This window comes from Leuciscus leuciscus (genome assembly GCF_965113295.1).
Source record: "Leuciscus leuciscus genome assembly, chromosome: 16".
NCBI classification, from domain to species: domain Eukaryota; kingdom Metazoa; phylum Chordata; class Actinopteri; order Cypriniformes; family Leuciscidae; genus Leuciscus; species Leuciscus leuciscus.
Window position 1 is genome coordinate 3,117,040 of NC_138740.1, and position 26,554 is coordinate 3,143,593.

The following is a 26,554-nucleotide window of genomic DNA, read 5'->3' on the forward strand; positions in this document are numbered from 1 at the left end:
TGAATTCTTGAAATCAACAATTGAATTTGAATGGTATAGCCTATGGTGTCATTTAAAGTCCCGCTGTGGTGAAAATCCAGCTTTTAATGTTGTTTATATGTCTATGTGGTGTTTTTAATATGCTTTATGACACAAACCATGTGTAAATTCATAAGTCGACAGCATTGCTGAGTATTTTCTCCTTAAAACTGCAGTGAACCAAAAATCGCTGGTGTTTCTGACGTCACAAACTATCTTGTAACCAATCAGATCAACGTGTGATCGTCAACCAGTGGATCTCTGAGTGAGTGGAGGCGGGGCTCATTTGCATATTCATAGAACCATCATAGAAATTATTTTCAAAGAAAAAATGCTTAAATATGTGAGTGGAGGCGGGGCTCATTTGCATATTCATAGAACCATCATAGAAATTATTTTCAAGGAAAAAATGCTTAAATATGTCAATTTGGTGATAAAAGATGAGTTTTAAGGGGAACAGTATTGACTACAGAGGGACTTTAACTAGTGAAAATACAATTACTGATATCAAGAAATACAGTTTTTACTAGTTGAAATTTAATTCTTGATATCAAGATTTCGTATTTCTGCGCTAAAAACGATTGCCATACACTCTAAAAAATGCTAAATATTATTTGGTTTGGATCAAATATGGACAAATCCGATATTTGACCCAAACATTTGACATTTACGAGTGTATATGGCAAGAGTAAACTTGTGTTGAGGGTTGTGTTTATGGATTAGGCCATAGAAAATATCATTAACCTGATATAAAGTCAATGGAAGTCACTAATAGTGAAACAAACGCGCGCTCGTGTATACGTGTGTGTGTGTGTGTGTGTGTGTGTGTGTGTGTGTGTGTGTGTGTGTGTGTGTGTGTGTGTGAAGAAATGTGTGACGAAAGCTCAGTATTAGTGACGCAGTGTCTGTGTGCGCGCGGTCGGAGCGCGCGACTCCACCCAACGGCCAGAACTGAAGCACAAAACAACTTTCGCGAGCGCAGCGCGAGTCATGGCGTCAAAGAAGATCTCCTGAAGAACAAACTAAACAAACTCTCACCAAAAGCCCCTAACGAGCCGTCGACGACCGTCTGGATCTAATATAAACAACAAAAAAGTCCACTTTACGAAGGAATCATGGTTACCGAGTGTCGACTTTAAAGCTAGCAGAGCGCAGCTAGCTCAAGAGTTTGGCGTCGCGAGGAGTTTCGCGAACAGTGTAAATATAGTGTAAATATCTAATTTAATACAGAGTAGTGTGAGAAAGCGAGCTGTAAGAGTCTCTGCGAGAGTTTGCTGGTGTGTAGTTTGTCTGTGGACGGGTGGAGATGGCTCAGTCACCGGTAGCTGTTCAAGTTCCTGGAATGCAGGTGAGTTGGTGTGGAAAGGTAACGACAGGCCATCATCATCATCATCATCATCATCGGCTAATCCGCATTCAGACTTTAATACACTCATGAATCATCTATATCACACCTTTACATTAGTTTCTGTCAGCTCAAGACACACTCGCTGTTTTTATTCAGCCCTAATATAAACACTCACAAAAAGTACTATCTTATTACCATATTTGTTGTTGTTGACATGCTATGTAACGTTAAAGGCAATGCTTTTCTCCATGTACCATGGCATTCGTTTAAATCCCTTAATTAAAGTGCTATAAATACCATGGTACATGAATAACCCAGAAAAAAAGTGGTTTTATGACATTACATTTGTTAAGAGCGTAAGAACATTAGAGCATTTATGAAAAAATATATGTTATTCATATGTTATGCTGTCCTCTGTAGAGACACCAGGACTCAGTTGTTAAAACAATACAATAAATTAAATGACATGTATAGGCAAAAACAATTGGGTTTTTTCATTCACCAATCAATTTTTAGGTTTCAGAATTTTTTTCAACCAAACTTTGTATAAAGATGATTCTCAACTATGTTATGATATAATGGAATGAATATATACTATTTTACTTTACACAATATCTGGGTAAAATGCCTATAAATGGGTTTTCCTATTCAATACAATGTATCTATATACACTGCATCAAATCTGCATATTAATGTGTTCTTGGGGGAAAATGTAATGAAAAAAAAGAAGTGTAATAATGGGAGTAATAATTGGCAGCATTTCCATAATAATGTGTAATATTTCATAGGAATATTGATACATAATTTCACTGGTCTCCCAGAATGCCTGATAAACACGTCCTGGTGTCTCTACAGTGTTCATGTATGAAATCAATGCGCTGTTCTGTAACAGAAAATCATATTTTGATCAGAAACCAAACCCCATAATGTTCTCCAGAGATGCTGATTTATGATAATTTGAGAAGTAGTCCGATTTAATTGATAATTACAAAATACTATCATATTTCCATAAGAGTGCTAAATTTGATCACTAAATTAATATCAGTCATTTTTAAAGACCAAGGAGAAGTTGTTGTGATGGTGAAACCTCCAAGCATTCGGTATTGCAAAAAAAGCCCTGAATGTGCTCTTTAGTCTTAACATGACATTCACACTTAATGTTATATATATATAATATACACTACCAATACTATAACGTTCAAAAGAACAGCATTTATCTGAAATCTAAAGCTTTTGTAACATTAAACACGACCGTTCAAAAGTTTGGGGTCAGTAAGAATTTTAATTTTATTTTTTGGGGAAATAAATAAAATAAATCAATACTTTTATTAATCAAGGATGAGTTAAACTGATCAAAAGTTACAGTAAAGACATTTATAATGTTAGAAAATATTCTTTTTTAAATAAATGCTGTTCTTTTGAACTTTCTATTCATCAAAGAATTTAGAAAATAATTTGTACACGACAGTTTTCAACATTGATAATAATCATAAATGTTTCTTGATCATCAAATCATCATATTAGAATGATTTCTGAAGGATCATGTGACACTGAAGACTGGAGTAATGATGCTGAAAATTCAGCTTTGATCACAGGAATAAATTACAGTTTAAAATATATATAAAAATAGAAAAGTCATTTTAAATTGTCATAATATTTCACAATATTACTGTTTTTTTTATTGTTTTTTATCAAATAAATGCAGCCTTGGTGAGCAGAAGATACTTCTTGTAAAAACATTAAAAATAGTGTTGACCCCAAACTTTTGAACGGTAGTGTATATATATATATATATATATATAATCAGTATCTGTCAAAATCCTATCGGTGCGCTCATAATATAAGACCAATATTTTGACCGATACTGATTGTAACAAACAACTATTGGCCAACTTATTTGAACTTTTTTTTTGTCATTAAAATGTATTACTGTGTTGATCATGATTTAAATTAGCAACATTCAAAAGCCCATGCATTACAGTAGACTAGAGAGATTATTGCTGCATCATAAAATAATTTCTATTGAACATGGATTGGATCCATTTAACATTCAACAGGTATAGATAAATACAACAGGTATAGATAAATACAACAGGTATAGATAAATACAACAGGTATAGATAAATACAACAAGTATAGATAAATACAACAGGTATAGATAAATACAACAGGTATAGATAAATACAACAGGTATAGATAAATACAACAAGTATAGATAAATACAACAAGTATAGATAAATACAACAGGTATAGATAAATACAACAGGTATAGATAAATACAACAGGTATAGATAAATACAACAGGTATAGATAAATACAACAGGTATAGATAAATACAACAGGTATAGATAAATACAACAGGTATAGATAAATACAACAGGTATAGATAAATACAACAGAACAAAGATGCATCTGAAATAAACAGTGCTTTTCAGCTGTAGATACAACAGTAGTTTTACGGTACAGAAATACAGTACGCAAATGTAAAATATATTCTTCATTGTGAAAATTAAATCCTTATTAAAGTTACAAAACTTATTTAGTCTAGAGTAGTGAGCAATGTTGTTTGTCTTTTGCTGTTTGATTATTATCGAGGCAGCATCAGGTTTATTAGGCTGCTGTCCCTTTAAGAGCTGCACGGATCCAGTGTACTGATACACATGTTTTATTTCTCAACTGTTTACGTTCACTTAAGACATAAAAGACAGACATTTTGATATAATATTGAGTGAAGGAGAACTCACTTCAGTGTTTGTGCTCTGGCTTTTTTCCCTAATTGTTGAGCCCTGCTGTATTTTGTACAGATTTCATTTTGTTTTAGCAAGTATTTAATTATATATATACTGAGCTCGACATTAATGCGGGACAAGTGGATTGTTTGAAGGGGCGAGTGAAAGAGAATTTTACTTGCCCGACCGGATAATTATCCTGATTAAAACGCCAATAACAAAAAAATAACCAGGGAATCGCCAAAACACGATAATGATACTGCATTCGTTTAATAATATAAGCGGCGATTGATAGTGAATAATAATATATAATGTAATGACGCTGATGGTAATAAATCAATATCATAATATTATTTAGTGTAAATTATTTAATTTGATTGGTTACAGCCAGATAGTGTCTTATTATTCTAATTAAATTGATTGATTATTGAATTTAAGAATTTAAGAATTTAAAATTAAAGATAACGCATATATTTAATAAGATTAGGGGGAAAATGCCCTTAATAAAGGTAAATGTCACAGATATGCAGATATAAATTTGTTAAAACTGATTGAACACTGATGACAATATTGCTTAGGAATAAATTGTATTTACAACACACACAAATTATTATTATTATTATTATAATTTTTCCGGAAAAGCACATTTTTTACTCTGACAAGTGTATGACTGATTCGGCTTAATGTCAAGCCATGAGATATATACATATATGCATATTTATTATTATTCTATACTTTTTTAATTATAGGGTCATGTATGACAAACAAATCGTATCTAATATGTTATTATTTCCGAGAGCATTTGTCCAGTCGACTCTATGTATGGAATGAGGACATTAAGGAGGATATTAATTGTATAGAAGTCTTTTTATTTATTCATTTTGCTGATGTTTTTTTTATACATGTGTCTGAATGGATGGATTAGTCGTTGAGTTGAGTTGTAGTCTATATTTGTAAATCTCTAATATGCACCTGGTCTGAGGATGGAGTGGATGTGTGTTGTGTATACGTTGGGATCCGCTTCCTAAAGGTGTGCTCGTGTACTCGCTCCTGATCCCTCGCCTCTGTGCGAGTCAGCGTTTGCTGCGTGTGATCTAGGACAGTGATGTAATCCCTATCCTTTAAGCCTTTTGTGTGTGTGTGACAGCAAGAAATAGCCTCACTTGCAGCACAGGAAGACGGGAAGTGTGTGTGCGGTTCTGTGTTGTGGCCGATGTCACAACGTCACGCTCGGTCGACGCTTGTAACAGAACCTGAAAAACCCAGAGTAGCCCATCAGAACTTCACCTCTGTTCCTTTTCTAGCAGCAAACCGGGGTCAGAGAGCTTTCTTAATCCAGCTATTCCTCCTGGAGTAACACACACTCTTCTCTGCTATGACAACTAAGTAAAGCACGCCGCTGGGTTTGTATTGTTAATCATTATGCAGCACAGCAGATGGGTAACTCTGCTCATTAATGTAACACTTGTGGCTGGCCTATTTAATGTTTGTTTTATGTTTTCATAAGGTTTAAAGTGCAGTTTCGTCCCTTTTAAATAGGCTACGCCATTGTCCATTCATAGAGGTGATGTGCTAATGGCTCCAGAAGCACGGAGGTGTGTGTTTTAGGCGTAGCGTCGGGGTGTGTCCCGCACACCTGAGTCAGCTCGACAGGGAAAGGGGAGACGGAACATGATCAAAAGCTTGTTGTGTCATGTAGCTTGTACCCACGTGCACTTGCTTCATTATCCCCAGTGGATTTCTGCAGGCCCTCAGGGATTCTGCTTTGTTGCCTGTTCATGTGTTTGTCTAGCCGTCAGTGGAGGAACATACGTCCGGCTGATAAATCTTGTGGGGGTACACACACACACACACACACACACACACACCTCCGCCCCTGGGAGCTTGTTAGCATGCAGATAGCCTAGTCATCCACACACCAGAGGTTTATCAGAGGGACGCAGACACACACACACATGCAGGGAAGCTGGATATAGCGCTTTGGAGATGCCCGGTTTAATTGGATATAACATCTAACTTGATGAGCAATGTTCAGTTTCAAAGTAAAACTTAATGTTCACCTGATAACCTGTGACTGCACATTATTTACATTTATAATACAAGCAGAAAATGTGTCATGATATTTTTCGAATTTTAGTAGATTAGGAATGACAATTCTTTTAACTGATTCTTTTAAATGCTCCTAATTTTGTTTTGGGGTCTCCTACAACAGCTTTACATCATAGACTGTAAAATAAAGTGGACGCAGTGTCCGTGATGTCACCTGTAGTGTTTCTGAAGAGCGTTTTTGAAGCCTAAAGTGGACGGAGTCGGATTGGTCAGATGACCCAGTCTGTTGTGATTGGTGTACTCTGCTCTGATTGGTCAGATGACCTAGTTTGTTGTGATTGGTGTACTCTGCTCTGATTGGTCAGATGGCCCAGTCTGTTGTGATCGGTCTACTCTGTTTTGATTGGTCTACTCTGCTCTGATTGGCCAGATGGCCCAGTCTGTTGTGATTGGTCAGATGACCCAGTCTGTTGTGATCAGTCTACTCTACTCTGCTCTGATCGGTCAGATGGCCCAGTCTGATGTGATTGGTCTACTCTGCTCTGATTGGTCAGATGATTCAGTATGTTGTGATTGGTTGCCAGAAGATTATCAGTTCAACACACAGTTATAGAAATTCTACTTGATAAAAAAAAAAAAAAAACTGCGCTGGTATCAGTATCGGTCGATACTCAGAATTTTGGGGATCGGAGCGGATCGGTTCTGAAAAAATGTTATCGGTGCATCCCTAGACTAAACTAAATACATAGGCTATTAATTACAATTAAAGCTATCTTTTGTTGTTTTGACGACAACATTAAAGGGTTAGTTCACCCAAAAATGAAAATTCTGTCAGTAATTACTCGCCCTCATGTTGTTCCATCTCCGTAAGACTTTCGTTTAGACATGTGCCGGTATTCGGTAATGCGATAAATCGCGGTAATGAATATGCACGATATTGTTATCGCAGACACATCAAAATACCGTGAAAAATAATAGATCAGAATTTAGATTTTTAGAACGTTTTCATCTGTTAGTTTTCATTTAAAGATACAGTACAACTTACCGAAAGGTGTGCCTCATATATAATATCGATCAATCAGTGTTTTTCAGCCACGGAAAGAGGTCAATAAAACTGCAGGACAACAATTATGTCACAAAACGTTACATTTACCTCAGGAAAGCCATTTCATGACCAACACATTAGTTGACTAGACAAAAATAGAGAGATGAGTATTTTGCTAAATATGTGCACTATATTACATATTTATTATATTTTTACTTGTGTCATTGCATAATTGTTATTATAATGAAAACCGCGTTATATTTAATTTAATTTGTTATTTTTAACCTTTAATAATACCAGCTGATAGGGCTCTCTGTATGTTTACAGCATTATGTGAGATGTATTTTTTTCTTCAGAAAAATGTACATCTAGGCTATCTACTGTAGCCTACCTAATATTTATCCAAATGAGTCAATATTGAATCAAGATTGAAATCAAATCCCAAGAATTGAATTGAAATCATGAAAATTGTGTTAAGCAATAATACAAACAGTAGCCAACCAGTCATTGTACCATGTAAACATTGTAACATGTTGTAACTAAACTTGATACAATTCTGTTTAGTTACCAAATGTTTTGACAATCACAATTACATCTATTGTGATGCAAGTTGTTGTTTTTGTACATCCATCCGTTTTGTACATCCGTCCACCCCCCCCCCCCCCCCCCCCATCCATCCGTTTCTCTTGTGCAATTAAAATATTGTGATAATACCGTATACCGTGATAAAAGCTCAATCAATTAATCGCAGCATGAAAATTTTATACCGTGATATTTTTGATGAAATAATAATTAATTACATTTATATAGTGCTTTTACTCGGCACTCAAAGCGCTTACCATAAGGGGGAGGATCTCCTCATCCACCACCAATGTCCAGCATCCACCTGGATGATTTGGTTTGAGTGAGATAAACGCAAAATTTAATGAGGGTAAATAGAGGACAGGGCTTGATTTTAGCGCACCTTCATTACTTCTCTGTGGATTAACTTTATTGTTTAACACAACACCGGACTAGTAGACTTTTCAGCTGATAAACAGACTCAAAACAACAAAACTTTACTATGTGCCTCTTATATTTTTATACTGGAAGTTTCACTTCCTCGTCCAGTGAAATAACTATACCTGCAATAGTTGAACAGCTTGTTTGTGTTTGGTTCATAGAGCTCCCCTCCCAAATGTTTCTGTGAATATTATTGATTAACCTAGTGTAGCATTGGCATTCTCTCTGTTATACACACTTATAAACTTCTTGTCTTAGATCTTCATTGTTCCATTAAGCTTTTATGAAACTGGAGGGATATATTTAAGCAACTGCGAATCCTTTCTGTGCCGTGAAACACGTGATTTGTAGAAATTGAGAAATCACTGGAAAATGTTGTTAATAGTCAGTTTTATTTCTAACTATAAACTTGGATCCCAAAAAGCACAAGTATGTATATACAGTATTGTCAAGTGAACTAATCATTTGTCTTGGTTTATACCTATTTATCTAACCTAGCCTGCTCAAACTAACCCTGTGTAACTCTTGCATTGCAGAACAGTCGAACAGACCCCGAGGAGCTGTTCACTAAACTGGAGCGCATCGGGAAGGGCTCGTTCGGCGAGGTGTTTAAAGGCATCGACCGGCGCTCTCAGAACGTAGTGGCCATCAAAACCATCGACCTTGAGGAAGCAGAAGATGAAATCGAAGACATCCAACAGGAGATCACCGTTCTCAGCCAGTGTGATAGTCCTCACGTCACCAAATACTATGGCTCTTACCTAAAGGTATGGATACACATTAGCTGTAGCACATTGCTAGTAGGTTTGTTACAATACCAACATTTCAGTAGTCAATACCAGAAGTATTCCCTGGTTCTCTATACCAGTTTCGGCACCGTAGTAAAAACTGTTGGAACCGCACCTGAGAATAAAACATTAAACATGTTAATTATTAATGATAATAATAAAATGCATTAAAACAGCATGTAGCCTTCAATTTTTTTAAAGTAAACATTGCTTTTCAAAATGTCAAGTGAAAAGTTAATAAAATTAACATTCATTATATATAACAGAAATCCACTACTTGATGCAGTTCCTCCCAAACCTGTGCGACCGCAACAGTCGTAATGACACACTCTGCCTCGACTTTTTAAAATATGTAATTCAACATATAATTTGACAAAACTTGACAGTCTACTCCGCTTTCCTGCAACGCTGGAATCCTGCCGATTAAAGTTTGCGTTCTTTTAATCCAGTTAAGAGGTCACATCATGACTTATCAATCTTCTATTGGTCACACATCTTTACTTCAAGGGATAGTTCACCCAAAAATGACAATTATCCTATAATTTACCCATAACCCTCAAGTCATCCTAGGTTTATATGAGTTTCTTCTTTTAAGCCAAACACAATCACAGTTATATTAAATAATATCCTGGATCTTCCAAGCTTTATAATGGGAGTGAATGGTAACTGAGATTTTGAAGCCCAAAAAAGCTCATCCATCCATCATAACAGTAATCACTCATCACTCAGAGTTCACTCATCCACCGGAACTAGACTCGCATATGGCCGTTATTATACTTTATTAAGTTGTAAATATGGATATTTTTCTTACACAAACGCATGGCTTTGCTTCAGAAGGCCTTTATTAATCCCTGGAGTCGTATGGATTACTTTTATGATGGATGGATGAGCTTTTTTGGGCTTCAAAATCTCAAGACACCATTCACTCCCATTATAAAGCCTGGAAGAGCCAGGATATTTTTTTTTAATTATGGGAGACATTTTTGGGTGAACTAACCCGATGAATTTGCAGGGCAGTGTTCACCAGAGTTCAACTCTGGAACACAATGGTTGTCACATTTAAATATGGTTGTCATCCCTGAAACTGTGACATATCTGCCGCTTTTCTTCTGACCAGATGAAAACGTAAATGTGTTAAAATAAATTACGCTACTGACGTTTAGATCTAACGTTTGATCAGTCACATAAGATCACACATTGCAAATTGGCTAGCTACCTACTGACGACTGAAACCTCTAATGGAAAAAAGCCATATATGCGTTAATCTACAGTCCCTTCAGAGCTGTTGCCTCCTCTTAAAAGCTATACTGGTATTTACTCGTTTTACCAGGTGAAATCGGACCCGACGGCTCAAATTACAAGTAATTTTTATAAGTTTACCGAAATCAAATGATCAAATTGAATCAAATTTAAAAATAATCACTGCATAGTCTAGTGCAGGGGTATCAAACTCAGATCCTGGAGGGCCACAGCCCTAATTAAACACACCTGATCCAGCTAATCAAGTCCTTTGGGCTTATTTAAAAACTACAGGTATGTGTGTTGGAGCTGGTTGGAACTAAACTCTACAGGGCTGTGGCCCTCCAGGATCTGAGTTTGACACCCCTGGTCTAGTGTATTAATTACAAATCAATAGATTATTATTATTAAAGCTACAAAAGTTATTCAGTCATTAACACAGACAGCAGCAGATTTATTATATTAAGCCCCTAATGCACGGATCTAATATAATATTACACATTAGGTTTTCCCTCTGACTGTTTGCGTTCACGTAAGACGTAACCAAGAATACTCGTCAAGACAGATATTTTAAGATAATTCAGTGTGTAATTCAGCGCAATACGCCGCTAAAGAGAGCTCAGTTCAGGATCACATGGTGTCTCTTGTGCAGTGAAGTTTAACTGGTTTGTGTCGGTCAGCGCGAGTAACCCATCTTTAATGTGGCTCATTGTGCATAACTAATTAACATCAAGCACGTCCTGCACTATTTCCACAGTCATGCATGTGCACAGAAGTGCTTTGCTTCCTATTGACATGCGCAACTTTTTTATTAATATAATACGAGTAGCCTTTTATTTACAATAAAACGGCACATTAATATTTATTTCAGGCCTATTTAATTAATTTTTTTATGCATCGATGCAGAATCGTTCACATCAGCCTTACAATGCAGAGTAAAAATGATTATATTCCACATTTGTTTAATCTCCACTCGTTTAGCTCCAGTGCCACGTGGGCATATTTACAGCCGTAGATCACACAGCTTCTGTTCAGAAAGTAATGCGGCACTGGCGGTGTTTTGATTCACGAGTACCACTGTATTGTTGTAGTACTGTGTGCAGTGTGTGAGATTTGATGCTACTGGTGACTCATGGCCAAACCCTTTGTGCGATGTCACAATACCTGTATTTCTGGAGGGCTGCCAGACAGAACGTATGCTCATAGATTTTGTCTGGCCGCTTTGTGCGCGAGTGTGTGTGTGTGTGTGTGTGTGTGTGTGTGTGTGTGTGTGTGTGTGCGCGCACATTGATGGTCACTGTTTACAACAAATTTTACAAGTCGGCATCAGACTGGAATTTTTTGCCCATGAGGAATTGATGATTGGTTTGGACCCACTCCCTGCTCTTGACTGACTAACTTCAGTAGCTTTAATGACAATCTATTTATATCCAATTCATACAGTAAAGACTGTGGTGTTTTATTAACTTTGCTCAGTCTCTATAGTACTTCTTACCTGAATTACTACTGTTAGATGTACCTAACTCTTTTGTATTTATTTGTGATATTGCTTGTCATTTTGTTTCTTTGTTCATAGTTACTGGCTGTTTACTCGTCTTCAATAATATTGTCACAATACCAAATTTTCAGTAATCAATACCAATACCATTGAAATTTAACAATGCTTGATATACATTTTTGATACCAAAGATGATGATAAATGCTATTGAATTGAATGTAGTCATTTTCAACTGTTCACGTGGTTCAACCATTACTGAACACTGTCCATAATGTCCTGTTTTTCTGCTTTCTGTAGTCATAAATATTTATTTTATTAATTTCTTTTGTGGTTAAGCGCCATACATGTGTAGTCACCTGTTGTTTCTCGTCTTATTATAATAATATGTCTATGACATATTAGTCCTGCCGTCTTACACCGTGTCCTAACTACACGCGACGCGCGATAAAAGGTTATTTTCCATGTTGATCAGAGTGTTTGTCCTAACCAGCCGCGACGGCGACACGAGACGATTCTATTTTAGAAACGGTTTCTATTTTTCTGTGACGTCGTGCTGGAACAACAAACACAAAGTGTGGCGATGATAATCTCAGGTGCTGTTTATGTGCTTTATTTAATGTTAAAAGCGTGTAATGTGACTCTGAATATCATTTAGTGCTCCAGCTTTGTGGCTGTAAAAGCAACAGTGGATAATTCACCTCAGATCTTGAAATTAAACAAATGGAAACAAAAACGTTCAAACTGTGAACAAACAAGTGTATTCTTGGACAAAGCTTGTTTTAGTAACTCAGTAGCCTATGTATTTGAATAATGTTTAAATGGTTTAATATTTGTGAATTTGATTATGTAGCTACTTATCGGTTTTCTTGCGAGTGCCGTCAAGATTACTCTCTGGTGCTGTGCACTCGCCGCGAGACTCCGCCCACACGCTGTTCTGATTGGCTGTGGGTTTTGATTGATTTTGACGCATCTCGCAGTCGCGTCTAGTGTGGACAGACAAATTATTTGTCGCTGGAATCTGGTTAGGACACGGTGTAACTAGTGTTGTTTTTGGCGGCCTGTTTTACTTTTAGTTTTAGTCTAGTCTTTGTGTCAAGCTGTCGTTTTAGTTTTTATTAGTTTTAGTCACGTTCATACTCTTTTTAGTCTAGTCTAGTTTTAGTCGACGAAAACTGATGACATTTTAGTCTAGTTTTAGTCGACGAAAACTGATGACATTTTAGTCTAGTTTTAGTCAATGAAAATTGTATTTTATTTAGTAATGCAATTCTATTTAACCCAGTCAATATAGTATTTCAAACAAGGTTATCTTATTATATTTAGGGCTGTGTCGGTGGCAGTTTGTTGGTAATGGACCAACTACCAGCGGGGGTTGTTTAAAAAAATAAAAAATAAAAACTCGTTTTATATTTCCACACAAAGACGCGTGATATAGCCTACCACAATGCGCTTTGAGAGGGATGTGGGACACGAGCAGGAAAGAGTCCATCGATCTCTTTTCTGATATCTTCATGTTTTCAACTTGATGTAAAATGGTCTGAAGAGCGAATTTTATCCTCCACAAGGGCGAGATATTTAAGCTATGTTTGAGATTGCGCTGCCAGAGAAAGTGAACAAACACATCATCATGACAAAGCTATGGGTTCACGCCATAGACAGTAGCTATATAAACGGGTTCACGCACAACTCTCTCATTCGTCGTGACGTTATAACATTTCGTCTCGTCTCGTTTTGGTCAACGAAAATGAAGAGACATTTTAGCATAGTTTTTATTTTGTTAAACCACATTTAGTCTCGTTTTTATTCGTCAACGATATTGCATTATACATTTATTTTAGTCATCGTCACATGACCAGCATTTACGTTGCGTCTCGTCTCGTTTTCGTCAGGTGATAAAGGTTCGTTGACGACAATATTTCGTCATAATTTTCGTTGACGAAAGCAACACTGGGTGTAACACTTAACCGTATTTTGCACTTGTCTAATTAGAAGTTTTAGAGTTTGGACCATCATTGTCAGTGCAGCGCGAGCCAATCTTGATCAAGCGACACTGTTACTACAGCGCTAAGAGATCCAGTAAAGAGTTCGCCACTGAAGTAATAACATCGCTGTGAGATCTAGTGAGAAGCATTCAGATGTCTATTAACTGATCAAACAGCGCCGGCGTGGAAACCAGGAGAAACATTGTGCCATGAATGAACTAGTTATAGGCTTTAAGTCCACAGATCAGAAACATTCACCATGGCTTTACTGTAGGAACACTCACTGTAGCCATGGAAGTGTGGCAGGAAGAGTAAAATGCTTTCAAGCACGTCACACGTCTTTTTCCAGCACTTCAAAACTCAAATATTATCATATTTAAATGTTATTTTTAATGTGATGACCAAAACATTATTTGTTCGTCCTTCAAATATTATCCACATTTATAAAACTAAAAATTTCAAGATGTAGGAAAACTCACACTTATTTAAAAATAAAAAAGACATTAAATTACCATTGTAACCAGTGGGTGGCTGACACTTCCACTCCCATATATAGAGATGCACCGATTGATCGGCTGGTGACCGGAATTGGCCGATTTTCACGTGATCGGCCATGACCGGCCGGTTAGTCTGACATATGCCGATTTTATGCCGGTCAAATGCACCCGGGCACCGCATGATTAACATCGCGCAACATCAGCATCACACGTGTAAACGGAACGCCATAGGAAACCTCGTGAATTACGGTCGGGTCACACCGCAAGCATGAGTGGCGCATGAGCAGCGCGTATTTTTTTCGGCGTGCATGTTAATCAATGAGTGCATTCACACCGCGAGCAGGAGCGTCGCGTGAGCAGCAGTGAAGCGAGGGTTTCGGCGCCGAGTCTATTTTTGCTGCTATTCACGCTCAATTAAAGTGAAAGCACACTTTTGATGGACAAAGTAAGTATTATTTCACACAAAAAGTGCCCAAAATGCACAGAATTTGCATGTCTAGTGTGTTTTAACAAGAACTGGAGTAGGCTATGTCAGAAAATAATATTTATAGAAAATGTACACATTTAAACTTGTTTTTATTATTCAGTTTGGGTAAAAGTACTATATGGTGTTTTATAAAAAAAAAAATAAAAAAAAATGAGTTAACTAGTCAGAATATACAGTATAAGCTTTCTTTTAGCTTAATTTTAATCAACTTTTAATTTCCCACACCAGGAGTAATTTATATAGTTCCATTTTTTAGTGATTATCTGTTAAAAAAAATCTATGTTCTATGCAAAATGTTCTATTAAAGAAAAGATAGAAAATAAATATTTGTGTGTGCTGTAAAGTGGTTAGAAAAAATGAAATCGGAATCGGTTAAAATCGGTATCGGCAGGTCAAACTCAGTGAAAAATCAGAAATCGGAATCGGCCAAGAAAATTGTAATCGGTGCATCTCTACCCATATATCATCTACCCAACCAAGTATGTCAGAAATGTTAATCTGAAATAAAACAATATTTCATTAAAAAAATTATAAGGAGCTGTTTTTGTTTTATATGCTGCTAAGAAGAGTCAAGTATAGCTCCATCAGTGCTCAAAGTAAAAAATGATCATACTTTATGATGTTAGTTTTAATAAATAAATAAATAATTTAAATCAAGGACATTTCTCTGGCATTTCTTTCTTTTTGCTGTATCGAAAACGTACCGAACTGTGACACCACTGTGTCGTATCGAACCGTGAATTTTGTGAACGTTACACCCCTAATCTCTCTCTCTCTATCTATCTATCTATCTATCCACAGCATTCAACATTTGAAGTGGATCAAAACCTGTCATCAAAGTTATACATGAATTTTGAACAATACCCATATTAGAACAACTTTTTTGATCCGCTTCAAATGTTGAATGCTGTATATTTAAAAAGAGATGAATAAAGGCTATGCTATACATTATACATAAAAAGCTTTCAAATATAAAAGAAAAAACAACTGTTTTTGTCCACCGTTTGATAGCAGAAGTTAGAAATAAAGAAAAACAAAAGCACAAACTTGTTGTTAACTAATAAAAGGTTGTTAATTGTGGTTTTTTTTGTGTGTGTAAATGTCAGAGATTTTTCATATTATAATCCCATTACAGTTGCTTTTCTCAAAAAAAAAAAAAAGACGTTGGTCAGATATCATGTCATTAGATGCTTGCCCAGTGTTTCCTGTATCAACAACTGAACGCTAGTCAAAAAGATTGTCGTCACAAAAAGATGTGACGGCATCAAACTCGCCTGTGAGTTAGCAGTGTGAATCAGAGCCTTTACTGAGGTCATTTTTCAGTAGTGTCTAAGTCCGCCAAGTACTGTGATGTATACTAATATATTATATGAACTATGCATTCAGTCAGAAAGAAAGAGGTTTCCTTCCCCTGAGTTTATAGCTAATTGTCTGTTGTTTTTCTTTTAGGGTAGTAAACTATGGATCATAATGGAGTATCTGGGAGGGGGTTCGGCTCTGGACCTGGTAAGCCCTTCGACTTTATCATTGATTGATTGATTGATTGATTGATTGATTGATAAACTTTATTAATCCCCAAGGGGAAATTTACATGTCACAGCAGCACAAAAATACAATGAATAAATAGAAAACATACAACAACAACAAATCTTGTTCTCCAGTATCAATTTCTCAAAGCATTATGATTATATACAACCAAGTAAAAAGAAAATAGTCTATCTTGTATGATCTTGAGCCTTCACAGCTACAGAATACAACTGATCCTGCCTGTCATGTGCCCTACTCACTCAACCTGGTGTGTGTGTGTGTGTGTGTGTGTGTGTGTGTGTGTGTGTGTGTGTGTGTGTGTGTGTGTGTGTGTGTGTGTGTGTGTGTGTGTGTGTGTGTGTGTGTGTGCAGCTGCGAGCCGGACCCTTTGACGAATACCAGATAGCCACCATGCTGAAAGAGATTTTAAAGGGTTTGGACTACCTGCACTGTGAGAAGAAAATCCACAGGGACATAAAAGGTGTGTACGCAGAGCATTCGTCTCCGGCAGAATATTTGTGTCTGCTTGGATAAGTGGGTGTGACGACTTTGTTTTTCCACCGTCGTTTGTTTTTCCACTTGTTTGAACTGTGCAGGGCGAGGTAGATTCCAGCTGGTTCGTCTGCAATTAGCTGCACTGATTACTGTTGTGTCTTCAATTTCTGTTCAGGAGTTTTGTGTATATTTGTGTGAGTAAGAATGTATTCCTCTGGGCCTTAGAACAGGGTTTGCTAATTGGGGGGGTTGTGAGTTGATAAACAGCTAATAAATAAGATTTACTTTAATTTACATGTACTTACTATAGAGTTAGGGTAGGATTAGGATTTGTTTGAGGGTTAGTTGCATGTAATTATGCATAATTTACTGTTATTACTATGTAACAAGGTAACAAGGACACTGTAAAATAAAGTGTTACCTAATTAAATCAAAATTAACATTAAAATAAACGCATTGGGCTGCACAATTAAGCTGAAATAGCAGTTATATCTTATCAAATCAAAAGCTGCAATTTTAAAGTAAAAAAAAAAAAAAATGTATGTTAAAATACATGATCTTAACGCAGTTTATCGTTCATTGAATACTATTAGTATGCCTATTAGAGTATAGTACTATTAGTGACTGATTTGAAAGGAAATAAAATGAACAAAGTAACGCATTACATGGAAAAAGTGGCAGAATTACTAATTTGCATCATTTTACATAATATCAGATTGTTTTGTTCCGTCCATTGCTATGGTTATCACGGTCAATCGATTCAATCACGCATGTAAATACACTTGTCAATCCAGAAACTTTGCAATATTAGCAGCTTAAAAAATATGTATTATAAACAGAAAGCGAACAAATCCGTTATAATCACTGAAGCTGTAAACTACAACGCGAGGCACATCAAGCAAAAACTCCCGTTATAATCAATAAAGATGTGCAGTGAATCTTTTATTGACATTGTGTTTATATTTAGTTGGTTATAATGAAAGGATTCGCAGATTCTGACTAACTTAAATGCATCTGATTGGCCCTTGCTGTCACACGTTCAACAGATATGTCTGTTATTGGCTGCAAAGCTCAACGCTGCAAAAACACGTTGTAAATACAAACCTTTGATGCCCTTCACAGAGCGCTTACACATTCACAGGATTTTTTTAAAGTGTTTAAGCATACGGATATCAGAATACATCTTTTGCGGGACAAAGATTCGTTTTGGAAGCCACCAAAATATTTTAATTCAGGAAACCCCTCATCTAGACAGCGTTCGCTTACTCAATTGCACTCAAAAACACAGCTAAAAGTAGGGGTGGAACGAACGGTACACAGAAGTCACGGTTCAGTTCATACCTCGGTTCAGACATCACAGTTCGGTACAATGGAGGGAAAAGCAAAACAGAAATGCAGAAGGCTTGAGCATGTCTCAGGCTGGACCACCAGAGGAAAATAAATGACCTTAGCCTTGTATTTTTTAAATAAGTTTTATTATTAAAGTAAAGGCTTAGAAGCAGTTTATTTGTAGTGCACTGACAATAGTTTTATATAATTAGTTTATTAATTAGATTAATAAAAGGACAAAAAGACCTTGAGATATGTTTGGTAACTGTACCTGAATGGATTGAAAATTAATTTGCTACATTTCAGATTAATATATTTGTTTTCCTTAATTTTAATTAATAGTAACTTAAACACTTTGCAGTTTGAATGATGTCCTGTATAAACAAAATGACGGAGTATGTTTTTATGTTTCCACTGTTCAAACGCGCCCGCGCCTCACACACACACACACACACACACAAATATAAGTAAACACTTTGCGACTTTTCTACCCCCCCCCCCCCCCCCGTCTCTTTCTCTCTCACACAACATATTCCAGCATTGTAACATCACAGCCTGCTTCAGAGCTAAGGCAGAGCTACAGATTAGATGTCCCTAAAGAACCCGCGTATATAACAGTAGTTCCGCATTACATTAAAGCTGCCGTCGGCAACATTTTTTTGATCATATTCAGTGTAATCGACACTATAATCCGACAGAACAACATAAATAAGGTGGTTTTAGAAAAAAACCCGAGCTTCTAACTCCACCTGGAGCGTGTTATTTGTTTTGCAAAAATCCAGCGCTCCCACTTCATCAGGTCCAATCAGCGCAGGGGGGTGTGAGATCTGACTGTCAATCACAGGTCGTGCACACGCCACAGATCCCACTCGCGCACGTTAATATCACATGCACACGCCACGCCTGGAGATTGCATGAAGCGTGATGGCGGAGAGAAAATCTACTAACAAGCTTCCAATCCTCGGTTATTGCTATCTGTGGATAGATTAGCCAGGGCAGCCTACCTCCGAGTCCATGGTGTTGATAGATGCCGAAGAGACGGACGCGTTCACAGAAAATCAGGTACACACGCACAGTGACGCACTGACGAGCACAACCTCGATGGGAGGGTGCTCGCTGGTAGTGGGGAGGGGCATGAGAGTTGTAAACATTCACAATTTTGGCTAATCGACCCAATCTGCCAGACTTGCCGACGGCAGCTTTAATTAATTTGCACGCGAGTTTTATTTATTTTTATACTGTGTATTCTACGTGTAAATTAATGCACAGAACCGTGCGCCCGTACCGTTTCGGTTCAATACGAATACATGTACCGTTCCACCCCTAGCAAAAAGTATTCCTAATGTTGGACCTGTTTTTGAAAGTTGCCTACTTCTACCCATTTAGACATGCGTTCACAAGCACCCGTAAGAGCTGTGATTGTGATGTTTGAGAAACTACATTCATTTACACACATGCAGCTTATAATAGTGTGTTTTCAGAGCGGATTGGTTCTCAGTAAATGCTGCTTCTCACGGACTCCAGCAAGTTCTGTGAGTTCAACATTTATTTGGAAACGCAGTGAGCACTACGTTCACATTATTCATAGTTTAGTTTAGTTTAGTTCCTTTATTGTCCACAAGTGGAAATTTGTCTTTGGCTTCTCTACACACAAGGACACCAGAAAAACACAACAATATACATATTAAAAAAACAAAACAATAAAATTCCCATGTACATATACAATCTATGCATAGCCTACATATCCACCCCTACTCGTATTCATATCTTCTCAACATTATATTCTAGGGCTCTCAAAATAAACACGTTTCTGTTTAACATGTTACAAATATTTAATGCAATTAACGGAGCATTCTTTATTTTCCCTGTCATTTTACTCTGCGCTACAGTAAATGATCACGCTCTCAATCATTCAGGTGCGATTAGATGCCCAAAAAGGACTTAAATCCGCACTGGTACACATCTGTGAAGCGACTCTCTGTGAACAAACAGGTTCGTCAAGTGAGAACAATAGAAACATGAATAATGGGGCAGTTCTCCTCATCAGACATTAGGCAATAGACTGCAAATAAGGCATTTACAGGGCAATAACATGTTTTATTAGCATCTTATCAGCCTTCTCTAAAAACTCACCTGACATGGTCTTAGAAAATATTTCATAAAATTCATAGTTTGAGAGATAACATCCAGCATCCTCAGAAGTATGAGTAGACTTCTGGCTTCAGGTTCATTGTGTTTCTTAGTTGATACAACACAGCCACATAATGTTTTATGCATTTAAAATATATATTCTTAATATTTTATATTTTTATGTTTGATCCTGTATATCTCCATATTAATCTTGAACGGTAAACTCTCAAGTGTTGGTTTTCTACAAATATGTTGGTGATGTGTTTATTCAGAATGGATTATGATCAGCAACCTCTTTATTTTGGGTATGTCATTTATGCCCCACTTGCCAAAATGGGGGGTATTAATATATGGCAAAATGGAAATTCATCAGTTTTTGGTCATTCAAGGAGTAGTAAAAGTTGCTGTGTCTGTTTTTCTTCATTGTCTCTTATCTTTACATGATTACAGCCGCCAACGTGCTGTTGTCTGAGTCTGGTGAGGTGAAGCTGGCAGACTTCGGTGTGGCAGGACAGCTGACAGACACACAGATCAAAAGGGAGACATTTGTGGGTACACCGTTCTGGATGGCACCAGAGGTCATCCAACAGTCTGCTTATGACTCAAAGGTAAGACCCTCTGTGCTTAATCTACTTTACCCAGCATACTGCACCTGCAGCTGGCTTGTGTATCATCTCAACTCCCTGATTATGTTTCCATAATCACACCGTCCTTTATAGAGCAGGGCCATAATGAGTTTGAAAGCTCAATGCAAACCACTAATTATTAAGAAACGGTATGAAGCTCAATGCAGTTATTAAAGGCTAAACTGTTAAAACGTCACGTATCCATATATAAACTTACATATCATTTAGGGCTTGGCGATAAAATGTTAGCGATACTTATTGCAATATATTTTTCCTCGATCAAATTATAACAAAAAATGTGATATGTTTATGCACCAACTTCACCACACAGACCATTTATCCGCTCGGCTCAAACGGCAGATACGTTTACTCTCTGATCGGTCTCGGTCACGTGACCACTAAACAGCGCTGTGAGATCCAGTGAGAAGCGCTTGAATGCAGCGAAGAACACGAATATCTCTGAGATTTAAACAGTTTAAAGTCAGATGAAACCATGTGGACAAACACTGTGCGCAACGATACAGTCAGAAGGCGTTTCAGTCTACAAATCACCATCATTTACCATGGGTTTACTTCAGTAATGCTAACTGCACCATGGGATTGTGGCAGAAATGTGGGCTGTTCATATCGAATGTTATTATATTATTAATGTAGACATGTATTAAAGGTGTAATGGAATATGATTGTTGTTATTAAGCTATAGCATTTGTCTTTAGGCTATTGTTTTTCATAACTAATACCATAGAAACTATATTTTACCATGATGGTGAGGCGCAATATGGTTTTACCTGTGGTTATCATGATCTAAATGTATGATACTATAGATGATACGTTTAAAAAAAAATTTATTAGGGCTGGGTCGATTTTAATCGATTCTCATTTTTACGAACCGATATCGATGCTTAAATCCCAAGAATCGATTAGTCCTCCTGTTTTCAGTTGATGAATGAATGGAACATTGTAGCGCATCCCATCCAATAAATCTCAATAATCTTTGTGCTTTGTTACTATTGATATGAAACGAAGTCTCATATTTCAAATTATGTCCATTTTCTTAAGAAATTCAAAAACATAAATAGCGTTTTGTCGCTGTGGCGTGAGATCGCTCTGGCTCAGCTCTAGAGAAGCACATGATCTTCTCTTCCGCCTTAACACCAGTTACAGCGCGAAATAAACATGAATGAGCATCTGAAAGTGTGTTAAAAGGTAGAGTACAACTTATCCAAATCCGTATCATGTGACATGGAATCGCTCAATCAGTGTTTCAACCGTGGAAAGACGTCAGTAAAACAGCTTGTAAACAATGTCATGTGACGTCACATTTACCTCAGAAAAACCATATCCAGTGACCATAAACTCGTCAGTCAGCTAGACAAATTAACTCTAGAGAGAGGAGCATTTTGCTAAATATATGCACCATATTACATATTCATTAATGTTCTTCAATATTTAATGCATGTTTGAATAAATCTAGCAAGTTTTTATGACAGCCACCATTTAAATGATTACATTTCATATAACTTTATTATTATAAAAATAAATAAGTGTAGTTTAAGTTTTTATACTAATCAGTTAATTTTTACCTTCAATATTATAGTAGGCTAATGAAGCCTATAGGCTACCACTGACTCCCATAGTAGCCAGCATTAGAGACAAGAGATTTGAAATTTACCATGTATTGTACCTGATATCCAAAATAATCAATATTGAATCGAATTGCAAGCTTATGAATCGAAATCGAATCGAATTGTGAAATTTGTGTAAATTTTTGCCAGCCCTAATTTTTACAGATGTTACTGTTTTTGTTAATGAACATAAATTTGCATCTGCATCCAAACTCAAGCGACTGTCGAATTAGCATTTCTAAGAGACAAAATGTATAATATTAATATTGCGGCCTGTATTGCAAACTGTGCTGAAGATACGCATCATTAAAGTCAGACGACACGATCCTGTTTCACCCGCAGAAACTAAGAAATTAATTTGACTATTAAGATATTTATGTTTAGGGGGAAAGACTGAAAAAGGAAGTTACATAAGTTTACTCGTGCATATTTTGATGGTTTTTTTTTATATATATATATAAATATGTTATCATTATAAATGTTTTGAAGATTGTACCTGAGATTTGTGAGGTGTTTGTCGTGTTCTGACAGCAAGAGCAGTTTAAATTAACTGTTAAATTAACTTAAATTAAGGAGCAAAAATCGACCTTTAAACTTGAAAGAAATATATGTGATAATTTACCGTGATAATTTTTTTTGGCCATATCGCCCAGCCCTGATATCAGGTGACTTGTGCTAGGCTGAGAGACTGCTAGCGTGTTTTGTCATATTGTACTGTAACATACAATCCATCTAATCTGTTATTTTATTCATGCTTTACAATGTTAATCTTTAAAACAGCCAAAAAAGTGGATGTTTATTTTATAGATGATGACGTCTAAAAATTCCTTTATTATTATTTGAGATGCTTTCATTTCAAGCGATGATGTTTTAACTCTTTCTTGCTTTATTCTGAAAGTCATGTCATTATGGCGTGCTCGATTAGTGTTGGCGCTCATAAAGTGGTTTGTTCTTCTCTCAGGCTGATATCTGGTCTCTCGGGATCACTGCCATTGAGCTGGCCAAGGGCGAGCCCCCGAACTCGGACATGCACCCCATGAGAGTCCTCTTCCACATCCCCAAGAACACGCCACCCACCCTCAACGGAGACTTCTCCAAGATCTTCAAGGAGTTCGTGGACTCCTGTCTCAACAAAGACCCTACATTTGTGAGCACAGCTAAAGCATGGCTTTCTGATTGAGGAATGATGTTCTTAAACTAGGGCTGTCACAGTGTCTTAACTTTGGTATACCAGCAAAAGCATCACATTAACAAGTAGTGTCCAGTGTTATTGTAGTATGTTTGTGATGCTATTGTAGTTTATTAAAGGGTTAGTTCACCCAAAAATGAAAATTCTGTCAGTAATTACTCACCCTCATGTTGTTCCAACCCCGTAAGACCTTCGTTCATCTTCGGAACACAAATTAAGATATTTTTTATTAAATCTGAGAGCTGTCTCACTCCTCCATAGGCTTCTAAAGACGTTATAACTTGCTGGCCCAGAAAATGTATTAAAGACATCGTTAATATAGTCCAAGTGACTCCAGTGGCTCAATCTTAAGTTTATAAAGCGACGAGAATACTTTTTGTGCGCAAAAACCCCCCAAAAATAACGACTTTATTCCACTATTCATTTCCTTCTCTCTGGACCTTGAGTTTTTTCACGTAGTGTTTAAGCGCAGCGCGTCTGTGTTGTACGTCACACGTAGGCTCACTATTGGCCGACGCTGGTCATGTGTGTGATGCGTGGTGACGTGCAACACAGAAGCGCTGCGCAGTTATACTACGTGAAAAAACTCGAGGCCCAGAGAGAAGGAAATGAATAGTGGACAAAAGCTGTTTAATAAGGTTTTAGCTTAATTTTATTTAGTTATTGTTTTATGTCTATATAGTTTTTATACATTTTTGGTTTATATTTGATTATTCTAGTATCAAGTCAAACTATATGTAAATGAGAAATGTGGCTTTGGCAACTAGCTTAACTGAAACAAAACAGCTTAAATATTAGTTTTTTATGACCCTACAAGTTAAACCATTAAACCATATTTGAAGTATAAATTATTTTCCTCATTTGTATGAAGGAAAAGCAAAACACGAAACTTACAGGTACAAAAAAGTGCAAACTACAGCTACAGGTTTTATTTAACTGTGCTAAAAACAAAAAGGTGACAAGAAAAAGCAGACATTGACTACAACATAATCAGTTCGGAATATTTTGTTGGTTCTTCCTTGTTTTTGCATGTGTTCATAATTCCTTTGTATGACAGCCTGGCCAAAGATAATGTGTAGACACAAGACACAACTAGGCAATATGATTACAAATCTTTAACAAATGCTTAATAATGTTTGAATAAAGGGTAAAGATGTCAGTTCTCCTTGGCTGGACATCACTTATGACCTTATTTTTCTTCCTATTAACATTTGTTTTGTTTCAGGTATATTTTTTTTATGGTTTTGGTTTTAGTGAACTATAATAACCCTTATAGTATCGCAATACCACTTACATTATTTGGAAGCGTCATTATTGCAGAGGCTGTTTTGTTGAAACCGTTATGTTTGCTATAACCTGAGTGTTACAAACAAACCCAGACCTCTCTGAAGTCCATGAACTCAGATCATCACACAAGGAGAAGGTCATGTGGTTCGCTTATAATGTGCATTAAAGGGTAGTTTGTATTCTGTGTGAACGGCACACACTCCACAAGGGACTTTGGCATGTAAGAATTAGGGCTTTCGCACCGGAACGAGCCACCAGTGTGTTTCCCCGAGAACTAATGGTTCCCATAGGAATGTTTTCCTGGTTGCGTTCGCAGCGCCTGTAGGAACTCTGAAGTGACGTGAGACACGCTTGTTGTTGAGACTTTTATTTTGATGTCGCTGAGCTCACAGTGTTCATTAGTGTACGATCTGTCTAACGGTCCTGTCTCATACGTTATTAGACAGAACTGTTACACACAGGAAGTAGACAGTGATGAAGAGTTATTAGTGTATGCCGTGTGCTTGATGTCCAGTGTTGCTGAGCACAAATACATAATCATGTTTCTCTTGTTCTCCTCAAAGTGGCGTTGGATTTTCTCCTCAGCGTAAAGGTTTAGAGGCTCATCTATCACTGTTTTACATGTTTGTGGAGTTAGTTTGTGGAGTAAATATATAGGCTATAATCCGTGCGTTTACAGCCTTTTTAAGAATGGCCAATCAGCGAACACTAACGTCACTGATAGTTCCTATAGCGCTGGTTTAGACCGACTCTAGGGTAGGAGGGTTAGGGTTACATAAGTTATTAGCTAAATTAGTTCCTCCATAAGGAGTTCCTAGAACTGAAATCGTTCCTAGTTCCTGCGGTGCGAACGCCCCTGATGTTTAGTACTGTGCTGTTTAGTGTTGTCAAAAGACCCGGTACTTCGGTACCAAGTCGGTACTAATTTTTTTTTAAACGTCACGGTACCAGGTTTTCTCAAACCCGGTATTTGATGCGCGTGCATGCCCGAAGCGCATGCAGTTGGTCCTCTTCATAAAAGCGCTGATGGCGATCGGCGGTGCTGCTGCTGATGTGGTGCTGATGTTTTTGCGCGTGCAGATACGTTATTTCAAATGGCGCGCGGCAAGCGCGCTCATAATAGAAGCGGCGTGCTCACTTTTCCATGTGCGTTCATGGATGCATAGCAACGACAGACGCCACGGGAGTACAAACGCTTGTGCGAACTGCGCTCTCCATGACGACGAGGAAGTGTGACATAGGCCTATTAATTGATTTCTAGCCCTTGCATTAGCTTTACTACTAGATATATTTATGGAGATGAGAAATAAAAAGCCGTCATTAATATCAGTCCGTCAGAAAAGTAGTTCTAGTCTTATTCTTGGCTGGATAACTCTTAGCAGGTTTAAAAAGCCCTTTTAAAGTTAAATATGAATACAGTTTTGGATTAAATAAAAGTATAGTCAAGTCAAATAAAACATATTTTATCTCATTAACATCACTTAATGCGTTATATAAAAAACAATATATTTTTACAACATTAATTAATGTTTGTGAATGTTATTTAATACAAAACACTTGATTGGTCATGTTTGTTCACTTCATTCATTGTGCATTAAATAATGTTAACAGAAATAATGTTAACTTTTGATTTTAAAAATGTATTTTTAAATTAACCCCTAAAG

The 26,554-nt window shown here is 36.9% G+C and overlaps 1 protein-coding gene and 1 long non-coding RNA gene across 2 annotated transcripts in view; both read left to right on the top strand.

The window, feature by feature from the left end:
• Positions 1 to 940: 940 nt before the first annotated feature.
• stk26 (serine/threonine protein kinase 26) overlaps positions 941 to 26,554 on the top strand; it is a 30,271-nt gene continuing 4,657 nt past the window's right edge. The window contains exons 1-6 of the mRNA XM_082141382.1: positions 941 to 1,366; positions 8,728 to 8,958; positions 16,132 to 16,188; positions 16,582 to 16,690; positions 20,614 to 20,771; positions 23,376 to 23,561. Coding sequence (XP_081997508.1) covers positions 1,325 to 1,366; positions 8,728 to 8,958; positions 16,132 to 16,188; positions 16,582 to 16,690; positions 20,614 to 20,771; positions 23,376 to 23,561 — 783 coding nt within the window. The 5' untranslated portion in view covers positions 941 to 1,324. The remainder of the gene's footprint in view (positions 1,367 to 8,727; positions 8,959 to 16,131; positions 16,189 to 16,581; positions 16,691 to 20,613; positions 20,772 to 23,375; positions 23,562 to 26,554) is intronic.
• On the top strand, positions 1,373 to 3,859 carry LOC309478014. Its single transcript, XR_014198752.1, has 2 exons — positions 1,373 to 3,423; positions 3,690 to 3,859. It is a non-coding gene; the product is annotated as an uncharacterized lncRNA (long non-coding RNA).